This window comes from Marmota marmota, unplaced genomic scaffold, assembly GCF_001458135.2.
Source record: "Marmota marmota marmota unplaced genomic scaffold, marMar, whole genome shotgun sequence".
Classification (NCBI taxonomy): domain Eukaryota; kingdom Metazoa; phylum Chordata; class Mammalia; order Rodentia; family Sciuridae; genus Marmota; species Marmota marmota.
The window spans coordinates 45,336,888-45,349,414 of NW_026000026.1; the positions used below are offsets into that span (position 1 = coordinate 45,336,888).

At 38.5% G+C, this 12,527-nt stretch overlaps 1 protein-coding gene across 4 annotated transcripts in view; it reads left to right on the forward strand.

The window, feature by feature from the left end:
- The window catches only part of Kiz (kizuna centrosomal protein), a 100,603-nt gene extending 89,282 nt beyond the window's left edge, over positions 1 to 11,321 (forward strand). For 2 of the 4 annotated variants that reach the window (XM_015483420.2, XM_048811382.1), the window contains exons 10-11: positions 4,531 to 4,635; positions 6,782 to 7,898. In XM_015483420.2, the coding sequence (XP_015338906.1) occupies positions 4,531 to 4,635; positions 6,782 to 6,882 (206 nt within the window). In that variant the 3' untranslated portion in view covers positions 6,883 to 7,898. Of the gene's footprint in view, positions 1 to 4,530; positions 4,636 to 6,781 lie in introns of all 4 variants that reach the window. The other 2 variants (XM_048811381.1, XM_048811380.1) reach the window with 2 other exon arrangements.
- The last annotated feature ends 1,206 nt before the right edge of the window (positions 11,322 to 12,527 follow it).

A 12,527-nucleotide genomic window follows, 5' to 3' on the forward strand; every position in this document is an offset into this window, starting at 1 on the left:
GAATAGTGCTTATCCTTACTCAAAGATGCCCAGTTCTTTATGGGTTCAAGGTTGTTTTTTTTCTAGCTGTAGTGATAGTACTGTTTGCATCTCCCTTTGTTATTTCCTGTATAGGTCCAACTCTTTTTCATTAAGGATTTCTGCAAAAGCTATGGGCAAATTCCCTGCCTCCAGACACCCTTAGAGGCTGATGAGCCACGCCTTTATCTGGCTCTTGTAATAGATTGCAAAAAGCACTTGTTCATCAGATATTTTCTTCTTCTTTTTATTTGTAGATTTAGAAGTATTTTAGCAGGTGTACATTTGCATATAAAAGAGAATAAAAGATAACTTAGGCTTTTTCTTTCTCCTTTCTTCAACATCATCTCTCTCCTACCTCTCTCTATTCATCAGGTTTTCACTTTCTTTCTCTAGCTGTTTCTATTTTCTAGACACAAAATATATATCAAAAAGGGAAAAAATAGTCTTAGTGATCCTTCAGCACTGTGCAGGAAGTTGGAAGATTGGGTTCAGTTAGCTTATGTAACAAAGTAGGGACAATATGTTTATCTTATTGTGTCATCAGTCTGGAATAGACAAGGATAGATTTTAATCTCCTGGAGTTGGATACTACAAAGGATGGGACCCATTGCCATGTTTTATGATTGAAACTGCTATATTTTCCACTTTCTAAACTCAATCTTGACACAGATTCAAGTATATAATAGATGCTTGACTGAGATTCAGAACTTCAAGCTTGAGCACGTATGTGTATTTGTTTCTGTGTATATGAGAACATTCCAACTGAAAATAATTGAATCCTTTAGAAATGTCTGTTTTATCTCATTATTTTCACTACTCAATAGTTTTTGAGAGTTTAATATTATTGTTGGGAGGAAATATTTCTCTGGAATTCTAAGTCACAGGCTAGGAAGTGAAGCCTTTAATGATCACTCTGTTCTCAAATTTTCAGACTCAGGTTTAGTTGTGGCTCATGTGTCTTTTACATCATGAAGTTGACATCCTGGCTGTTTGTGGAGAATGTCTGAATTGCTTGAAAACCCCTAGCAAAAAGTATTCTCTTCAATCCAAAGAGTCTGTAACTTGGTCCATTTAATACAGATAGCTACTTAAAAATCTTCATACAACTGATGCAGCCTCCCTTGATAATGTTCCAGGGTTTCAACCCTTTCAACAAAAAGCTTTTTTCAGCATCTAGCTTGGTATCCTTTGGCTGCAGTTTCCCTAAGTGTTCTTGTGCCACTTTTAGTAAACATAAAAATTATTTACTAACATCTAGTTTCTAGGTTGTAAATGTGTTTCATTTAGCTTGTGCAGTGTTTCATGTAAAGAAAAAAGAAAAGGCACAAGTCCGGCAAGACTAGGCCCACTTTCCCACCTGGCAGCAATAGGCTATAGCCAGGGAACAGCTGTCCCTGTGGACAGGGGTATGCCCCCCAGCCTGCTACAGGGCTTTCCTTTTTCATTGTGTCTACCTGGACAGAGTGACTTCTTTGTGTACTTTCTTGGCCCTAAAAGGTATCTGCAATCATAATACCCTTCCTGTCTACTCCATTTACAATATCTGTCTTTGAGCTCCCTCCCTTACCCTACTTTGTTTCTATGCAGACTGCGTATCCTTTAACTTATGATTTTTTAAAATCAAACCCTATTAATTTTGTTTTTCTTCTTTGGATCATCTCCTAATCCTTCATATGTTGTTTTGTGCAGTAATATGACTAAAATAAAATAGTTATCCATAGGGAAAACTGTTTCAGTTCTGATACATCTGACTCTTCAATCAGAATGTCCTGTTCCTGTGCTGGTTTGTGTCTCTGGTCCTGCCTCAATTCCTGTTAATTCCTCCAAGTGTTTGCACTTCATTTTTGTTCCTTGTAAACTTCACTTTGTCCTTAAATCATCAAAAGAAGCATGCACTGAGCAGGTAGTAAGCGACATGTCCAGCAGTCCTCAGCCTGATTTTATCAACCTTTTACTCAGGTCAGGGCCACTACATCCTAGATAAAAATTGATTTTCTCCAGGCAACTATCAATGACTCTATGATTGGAGAAGGGCTACAGAAGGCTTATAGATGCAATTCTGGAGAATCCTGGTTAGGAAAGGGTAGTCCTGGTGGGATGCGATAGGAGAATGAGCCATCTCCCTCCAAGTCTATAGGTCAGCAGAAAGCAGACTTGGGCAGCCTTGAGGGAAAAGCCTGATCACTGGGCCTGAGTCCTTCAAATAGGAAAGGAAAGAGACCAGATAGAAAGTGTGGGGAAAATGAAAAGGGCCCATCATTTTCAGAGTGTTGTTTAAAGTCAATTCACTTTACACTGATAATTTTCTCTCTTCTCGACATTAGCATTATCTTATGTTTGGGCAAAATGCTTAATTCCCCCAAATCTGAAATTATTTCATAAGCCTGACATTTCTCCCAGAAATCCTCTTCCGAAAGTCGGTGACACAGTTTTTACCAGTTTCTGAAAAGCAGGAGAGAGTCTCCCTGGAGTCAAATGATTTTTACCTTGAAACAGTAGATAGGAATTGCAAACCCTGGTCTACTTCTGGGGGCCAGTAACCAGGATCTTTTTTTTTTTTTTTTTTTTTTTTTTTNTTTTTTTTTTTTTTTTTTTTTTTTTTTGAAACAGCTACTTCCCTTTTTATTCTTTTTTATTTTTTAGTTGTAGTTGGACACAATATCTTTATTTTATTTATTTATTTTTATGTGGTGCTGAGGATCAAACCCAGGGTCTTGCACAGGCTAGACAAGTGTTCTACCACTGAGCCACAACCCCAGCCCCTCTTTTTTTTTTTTTAGTTTCAATCTTTGCTGTCTCTCTTTTTTATTTTTTTTTATATTTATTTTTCAGTTTTTTTTTAAGGTGGACACCATATCTTTATTTTACATTTATGTGGTGCTGAGGATTGAACCCAGTGCCTCGTGCATGCTAGGCGAGCACTCTACCACTGAGCCACAACCCCAGCCCCTCTCTTTTTTAATTAAATAAATTTAATTGAATGTTGTAATAGCTTGTGGTTATTAAGATCTGGACTGGTTTCCTAAGAGCTGAAAAATATATATATATATGTATGTATATTCTTTACCTTTAAGTTCAGACATTCTAATTTTTCCTCCCCAAATCACTTAACAACACATTGGCAATAGTATGGATGTTAGGATCAATTGAATAGTGTTGCAGAGCCATCCTATTGGAGCCATACTTCCACCAGTAAATACTTTCTACCCTAGGCCACACTCACTATATTTTTCCCTAGATCTCATTATTTCCTTATTTTAAAGTTTTCAAAATATTAGTTCCATCACATCAAATTTATTTCACAATCCAGTAAACTAAAAAAGTGTTGCCTTAGGATTTCTTTTCTTCAGAGTTAAGAGTATCAGATCCATAAGTATTTTAATTATACAACATTTAGTATTCCCAAGTATGGTGCTCATTTTAAAGACTCGTTTTTTAATTTGATTCTCAGTAAAGCATACTTTATTCTTCAGTGTAATAGTTTTTATTTAGTAATAAAGAAGTAGCACTTAAGTTCTTAAATTGAGCCAGCAAAAGCAGGAATACAACTGATTCCTGACACTGTCAGCAGTTGCCCTATTGAAGATGTGGACAAGGATGCTGTTTGTCTTATCTGTGCTAAAACTCTTGATTCTTCAGTTTCCATTTCATCCAGATGTCCTCAAGACGTAAGGTAATGGGAAAGGTTATAACACTCAGGTCCTTTTCATAATTTTTGATTACTGTTTTTCCCAAAAACCTTCAATGTAACTTGTAGCAAATGCCATTAGAAACCCTGCATGGCCAAGGGCATCCTGAACCTGAGCCAGGTCTAGGCTGCTGCTGACCCTCTGGGCATCTGGCTTTACTCTCTTCAGATACCTTCCCTCATCGACCCCATGGGGTTAAATCCTCAATTGTGGGACTCTGAACTTACCCTTCTGTCACTGTCCTTCCTCCCCTCTCACCACTCACCCAGCCCTCTCCCAGAACTTCCCAGCTCCAGAGTAAGAACCTGAGACTTGGAGCAGGGAGCATTCCTAGTGACCTGATCACCTAGGAAGTCAGTACTGTTTCTTCAAGTTCATTCCTGGGGGATGCTTCTGCAAGGTCTGGATGCAAGATATCTATTGTACTATGATGTTGAGCCTATCCACAGACCTGCTCCCCTAATAACGGGCATTTGCTGCCTCATATGTTCTCTTAAAACTCATCTTTGAGTCTTAAAACCTGGATTCAACTAAATTGTGTTTCTAAAAAGATGACAGTTCAAAAAAAAGTCATTTTTATGCATTTGAAATATTAACATTATAGGAAACATTTAAGAAACCTCTCGGGGGGGCTGGGGTTGTGGCTCAGTGGTAGAGCATTTGCCTAGTATGTGTGAGGCACTGGGTTCGGTTCTCAGCACCACATATAAAAAAATGAATAAAATAAAGGTCTATTAACTACTTAAAAATATTTTTTAAAAAAAGAAACCTCTCTGGAGAGTAGAAAATTTAGTATTTGTGTGCTTTTTTTAAATTATAGAAACAAAAGCCTACAAGTTGCTGAAGAAGTCTACCCTTCAGGATAATACAAACCAAATTGAAGACAGATTTCCAAAGGCACATGCTTCTACATCACAATTTTCAGGTAAATAAAGGCAAATTTAGCATTCAAAGCCAGTATCCAGAGGCCTAGGCAGCAACCAGTACTGGGTTGAGGGAAAGGTGGTCATTCTTTGAAGGTTTCTGGAACTTGCTTTGTAACAGCTTGTCACTGGATCAAAATGAATAAGCACTTTTTCATCTTAGGGATGTAGTCATTTGGAAGTCCTTCCTTCTGGATGTGCACTGACCCAGCATGGAAGTTTCCCCTACAGACCTTGGATTCTGCCTGCCATGTAGCTTGTCACTAAACACCAGAGGAGATGCCCCAAATTCCTTCTCTTTTCTACATCTCCTAGTTCTTTAATCATCAAATGGGCAGAGTTGTTCTGGGCTGCCCTTACTAGAATATTTGAGGTTTTTGAGTTCTTTTAACAAAAAGACTAAAAATCTTGCTCCAAGCATGACAGCTGCTTAGCAGAAACACATAATCGGGAAGGTGACTCCACAAATATTTTTGGTAAGCATCTTTTGGTACCTAACTGTACAGGTGCAAAAAATGAGTAAATTTGGCATAAGTTGTAGTCCCTTGGACATGTATAAAAAGAGTATGGTACTATTATTAATGTATTTATAAGTAAAATGATACTTTATAAATTGTATAATCAAACATCTTGAGATTCAAGTCCCTCACTTCGTAGCCCAAATTATATTGTATACTTTGTAAGACTCCAAACATTCCAGGTAGAATCACACAAATGCAGCCAGATGTCTATTAATCCCAGCAGTTTGGGAGGTTGAGGCAGGAAGATTACAATTTTGAGGTCAACCTCTACAACTTAGACTCTCAGCAACTGAGTAAGACCCTGTCCCAAAATAAAAAATAGAAATGGTTGGAGCTAGGTCGTAAAATGACAATGGGATCAATTTCCAGTGTGTATGGAAGAAGAGAGAAAGGAAGGAAGGTGGGTGGGCAGGCACAAGTGCTTCTGGTGGCGTTGGCCTTCGTTATACTTAGATAGGGCCTCTGGTTTTCATTTCTACATGTGGTCAGGAACTATCTTTTTACCCCTTCTCTCCCTCTGATCCTGGGACCTTTTTGAGTTCCAATGGGAAGCAGAAGGCCAGTTGGAAGGGTAAAGGGAAACTTCACAGCACTGTTATAGGTAGTGGTGTAAATGTGCTTTGAACATAGATCTTACCTCCAAATCTAACTGTGAAGAAGCAGTTCATTTTTCAGTTACTTTCTGAATCAGATATTTTAGGTCTCTGTCCCTGGACCTGTCACTACGGAAAGCCACTTAAACCTGGAGCCTCAGTTTTCATTTCTAAAAGTCCTTCTCCTGCTAATCATGTTGGAGACTCTGTTGAGCCCTAGTGTGAACACATGGTTCAGAGAAATGCTTTGCTGCTGAGGTTACAAGAAGGCAAACAGGTTACAGATTAGAAACTCAGTAAATCCTTTGCTAAGATGCCCATGCACTATCTGAGATCTTAGGTGACTACCAACTAAGAACCAGATGTAGCAGAAATATCCAAGGCTGAAAGCACCCAGGAAGCAGTGATCAGAGAAGCTGGGAGCAGTGGATACAGTTCAGTTTCTTCAGCCCTAGGCAAAGAGGTGGATTGTGTATCTTCTTCCTCCACCTTTTCAGACTGGGAAGAGTGGCATTGATGGTTTTTCAGTGCAGATTTATTCTCCTCTGTGGGGTGAAAAATAGAGGATTTGGCAGAGGGGCTTAAAAGTGGATGGGGTAGGTATCTATCACCAGGAGTGTCAATTATTTCTGAGCCCCAGCTTCCAGCACCTGATACTTCGGTGAGTTGTCGCTGCCTGTTTGTCATAACAATTTGAATTATCCAATACTCCATCCCATAGTCGAGACTTATGTGCTTATATCAACATGTATCTTTGTCATTTAAAATAGGGTTCTTTGGGTGGTTTAATTTTTTACATTTTTACATTTTGTGGCTTCTGTTTGAGTGTCACAAGGAAACCCCCTCATTTCTTTTCAGTATGTTAGCAACATTTCAGTCTGCCTCAGAAGCTCCCATGACTTCTTTGGCTTGAACAACATCTTTCTCTGTTGGTGTTTGTTTTACCAAAGTTAGTGGGAGGCCGCTCATCATTCATTTGTTCCGTTGCTGCACAGAAGCTAAGGCTCGCTCTCCATGTTTTGTGCTTACCACAGGTTTGAATATTGGCAGCAGTACACTCAAGACAAAGACAACTCATAAAATCCCTTCGGAAGCTAGTTTTTCATCTAGCGAAGGAAGTCCTTTGTCAAGGTAAAGTCGTGAAAGCCTCTTTGAATAGCAGCAACAAGATGAGAAATGTCACCATACAATGAATTAAACTCTGGCCACATATTATTTTGTTGTGTGACTTGATGGAGGGTGATGGTTTGGGTTTTTGTTTATCTAAAATAACAGTTGAAACTTTAGTCTACCTTTGAAAATATTTGCACCAGAGCCAAGTATTGTTTTGCAGCTGTTGTTTCCTTGGTTTAAGACTCAATTGACACCTCAGTGAACCACAAATTAGCGTCTACAGCTGCTCTCAGTAGGACTGCTTAGAGACCACACAATGGAGTTTGTCAGAAAAAGGGCAGAGAGAAAACATCAGGCCTTAAAAGAAATAAAGTGGCATTTTTCTTCTTTCTGAGACCACTGATACATAACCTAGCAAATGTTGGATATTAGGTTTTGTATTCTTCGTTTATGTCAAGTATTTAGGCTACAGTACTCTTTCCTTTTCTGGCACTTTCTTATTTTACTTAAAGAACACAATTTTTTTTTTCTCACATTTGTTAAACAGTGAAACTTCTTGTATAAATTTTTGAACTACAATAAGTGAGTCGTATGCTGAATTTGTCATCAGGATAAAATACTAATCATTCAGTGGCTTCAAGTCTTAAAAAGAATTTATAGATGGGAATGTAAGCAACTATCTGTTGAAATGCCTACCCTTTTGCTTTGGGCTAAATATCATTTAAAACAGCATAGCAAGTTTCTTTTGTAATAGCATCGCTCATTAAAAAGATGTCCTTTAGATGATTGCGTTACATTTGAATTTACTACTTGACCCTGGTGAAGTTCTAAAACAGGAACATTTCTAATGTTATGTCCCATAATATAAAATGATCTGCTCCTGAAATGTCCTATTAAAATGAACTGAAAATGAAAATGAAAAGAATCTTGCTTTCATTTATATTTTGTAAAAAACATTATAATATTTTAGGACTTGGAATATAATAAAATGAGGTAGGTTTTCTAAAAGTCTTGCCTTTTAAACTTGACAAGCATCCATATTGCTCATTTAATTATCAGAAATTATTGTCTTTATATTCAAGTTTTTATCCATATTGTTAAAGAAAGTGGGAGATAACTGGGTCAGGTAGTCTTAAAGTATTATATTATTATGATTATATCATAAATTCAAGTTGTTAAAGGACAATAAATTTACAGATAGTTTTCAGGGTTTAATGTTACAGTTTGGCTTAATAATACACCCCCATAGTTTTAAGATTATTAGAAGTATTTTTCTTCATTACATTTTTTAGATATACATATATATGTATATAATTTTTATTAATATTACTTTGTATTTTTCCTCACAATTTTTTAACTAGGTATCATTATTTTTAACATGAATATAGAAGCAATGCAAAGAGATCCACCTTTTTAAATGATATTTTTTGACCACATAGAATTTGCATATCATTTAGGGAAACTTAATATCTTAATGACACTGAAATTACCAAGAACATGAGATTGCTATTCCTTTATTTAAGTCTATATTGGTGATTTTCAGAGACATTTTTCCTCAGATAGGTTTGGTACATATATATATATTTTCTCCATTACATTTTGAAGACACGAAAACAATTCTTTTTAAACTTACTTTATATATGATCTTTGGGTAGTTTTTAATACATTCAAAAGCAATTGGGTTTTGCAGAACATTTTATCAGCTTGAAAATTTCACATCATGTCTATATTTCACCAACTAAAATTGAACTTTTTTGTTCCTCAAATTAAGTCAGGGACCTTTTCTTATTACTATTGCTTCTTTATGAAAATGAATTACAAGTAATCTTATGACCTTTAAGGAAAAAAAAACAAAACTCAAAAAGATCTTCAAGGAACCCTTGGTTTTAGACACTTGATAAGAATCCAGTGATGAAAAGACCTGGCCATCGAGTGCCTGGGTTTGGTGTGCTGTTTGTCACAGTTTGGTTCTTGTGCCGGGTTTGGTTTTGTTAATACCCCACCCTGAGCTTTGGAGAGCTCTGGTTTTGCTGTTTGTGCCTGGCTTCACTGAAATTTCTTAGAGGCTTACATTTAAGGATCCCACTTACTGCAGTCACTCCTTGTGCTTTATTGCTTTTACAAGTGGTCTCGAAACCCAGTACTTGAGAATAAACATAACAGTGCAGCGCTGCTGTAGCACTTTTAAAAATTCTTCTTTGCTCTATTTTGTCAGTGAGCTGATGAGCGACCTCAAAAAAAAAAAAAAAAAAAAAAAAAATGGCTTCCTCTGATGTCCTAGAGACAATAATTATGATGTGCTAGTTAAGCCCAAACTACAGCTGAGGGATTTTACTTTAAAGCAGCGGCTTGGGCGCAAAAATGCATTTATAGCTCTTTGTCTGCACCTCATTATGTGTGGGCCTGATTCATTAAGTAATTGGTTTGCAGTTGTTTACATGAGTATTAGGGCCTTCTTTTCAGCCGCCTTTGAGAGATACATTGTGCAAATGTTGCCTGTGATGAATGCAGAATGAAGGCCAGAGGGTCCGTCCCATTGGCTAAACAGTGCACTCTGTTGAAAAGCCAGAGAAAGGGATTGGGTGCTGCTTTGCATAGCAATGACTTTCTTAATAAGCGTTACAGATTAATACACACAAGCTATAAAAGATGCAAAGAGATACTCTTAGCACATTTATACATGCTCATTTCATTGTGATGGTGGTGGGGTCTGGGTGCTTTCATATTCCGTTTTTCAGAGCAACGGCTTCAGTGCATGAGCCGTAATAGAATCCGATGTTTATTGTATTATAAATCACGGGCAAGTAGGCAGATCGGCAACAGTTTATTATTAAAGATTCTTTCAGTGTAAATCTTTTTCTACCATTGTATTTGCTTTAGCAAAATCATTTTGTGGTTGAGTGGGGATGAAAGGCATAATGTACGAAGGAGTGAGTCCTAATAGGAAGCTGTTCTCCAAGTAAAGACCACTTGTTCCCTTTTGTTCAGAGGTGCATGCCAGAGCTTCCTCTCTTCTGCAAACATTGTCTCGCTTTACCTTCCCCAGGAAGCCGTTTTCACTCTCCCTGATCCATTTATTCAATGGAGAGTATATCTTAAACGCCTGCCTTGTAACTTCAGCTTACTGGTTCCTGCCTTGTAACTTCAGCTTACTGGTTGGTTGGAGATGCCAGGTTTTGCCAAAAGAACCAAGGGGTGTGTGCTTGCAACATAATTTCCTGGAGGAGAGGTAGCAGAAGTCACCCAGCCAATGCACACTGATAGGGCCGCTGTGGGTGGCATTCCGTGCCAGCCATGCAGCAATAGGAGCGACCAGTGGGGGGCGCCAGCCTGCTGCTGATGCTCTGATGGGGGCCCTGGATTCCTTTTGCCTGGTCACTGTGCTGTTTTCCCTGGGATATTATAAAAATTACAAAGAACCAAATTGTCCAGTGAAATAAAAATGAGTTTTTCCTGGAAGTTCTTTAGTTTATCTTATAAAAGTGCCCATCTCCATCTCTGGCTTAGCAAATCTGTACTCTCTTTAAATTCTACTGAATTAGCAGCATCCAAAATATTTCACATTTCTTATCATAAGCCCATCCATATACTTTGATTTTTTTTTAATACACAGAGCAATTCTGTAATATGAACAGTACACTCATTATTTGAAGGGAAGAAGTTAACAAGTTGTCCCCAGGCAGCTGAAAAATGGTATCTGTTGTAGGATCCTCAATTAACCATCAGGGGGCACTCAGACTTTGTCAAATCAAAACAGCCTCCAATTTGAATGGATCTTTAAAACTTAAAATTAGTATTTACAGATTTATTGGCTTTGTCATTGGACTTTTTTCTATCTGGATTATTTTCTTCTATCTTTTTAGAAACCTGTGTCTGCTTTAGGAAAATTCCAACTAAAGATTCTATTAAAGGAATTTAATATTGATTTCAGCTAGCAGTCAAAATCATAAAATTTTTAGAATTCAAAACCTAGAGACCACAACTTTAGTTAATTATTTTCAATCATCATTATACTAAGTCCCTAGAACTAGAAGGACACTACTTGGAGCCATTCCTTGTCCCTAGCACCAAACTACAGACTCTGCTCTTAGCAGAACCCCTCAATTTCATCTCCAAATTCAACTGACATGTCCTCAAAGTGACAGTAATTTGGATATGTTTGTTAATAGACTTTGGATATATTTTTCTGATACCAAAAAAAAAAAAAGAGATACGGTCCAAGTCAATGTGTTATTGACAGGACATCCCCAAGATATGCTGTTCTCCAAATTTCTCCTCCCCTGAGAGCCAGGAACAAGAATCTGAGTCCCCAACCCAATATCTTCACCTCTGCTGCTGCCTATCTTTCAGAAGGCCCTTGTCACCTGCACCCCCTCTAGCACAGAGGAGCTATACACAGTGTGCCCTTGCCAGCCTATCTCCTATGTCCCCTGCTCCCAGAATATGCTTCACAGCACCAGGCTGTGTGTCATACCCTGAAACAACATGCTGTTCCATGTCCATATATTTTATACCTGTTCTCTTGCTGGAATGCTCTTCACCTGGTTTCGTTCAACCTTCTTAAAGTTTCCTGAGCAAAGGATCTGGGTGTACAGGATGCCCCTCCTGTGGCCCCTGGGGCTGTTCCTATCATAATCTAACACAGGCATCTTCTACTCCCTACGCCCTGTGTAAGCTTTCCTTTGGGGTGGCAGGTTTCTGAATCTCAAGCACTGAATAATAGTTGAATTTCCTGAGTGAGTGAGCATCAATATAGAGTTTCACCATTTACTGAAGTGTTATTTCTTACAAGAGTCAATAATACAAGTGCCCTCATCTCCATATGGCATCACATATAGAGATATATGGAGTCATGTATGCTATAGTTATCTGCACGTGTAGAATATGTGTACGTGTGTGTGTGTGTGTGTGTGTGTGTGTACACATGTTCAAAGAGAAATATCATGGTCAGTTTTAACTTGGCTCTCTCTGCTCTGCATTACATTTTCACAGTTTCAGGAAGCAGAACCTGGAGGAGTGTACTTATAGAGAATCTTATTGGGTCCCTTCCTGACTGCTGTCCTGTCTGCTGATGGAAAGGTTATCTGGCTCTTGCCCTGACCTTGGCATAGGTGTACAGACTTTTGGCACATGTCAGAAACCTGGAATGTCATCCTGCAGTTCCACTGCCATCAATTCTCAGCAATTCTCACAGTTTGCCTATATCACAGTTAGTATTTTGGTATCTGTCTTCCCCAGTGGAGCATGAGCTCCTTGAGAGCAGAGATCAAGCACCAGGCTACATATCATACCCTGAAACAACAGGCCATTGAAAATCAAGGTTTGGGACAGGCTGAGAGGAGACAAGCCTATGTTTCCTTGAGGGGTCTGACAGGTGGGAACACTGAGGATGACCTGTCAGAACCTCAGAGGAAGAAAAGTGCCTTAGCTAGGCCTTAAAATGAGTGGGTAGGCAGAATATTTAGTCTTAAAGTTTCCTGAGCAAAGGATACATGTCAAACCCTGAAACACAGCCAAGTACATTCCTGCCACCCCAAAGGAAAGCTTACACAGGGGGTAGGGAGCAGAAGATGCCTGTGTTAGATTATGATAGGAACAGCCCCAGGGGCCACAGGAGGGGCATCCTGTACACCCAGATCCTTTGCTCAGGAAACTTTAAGAAGGTTG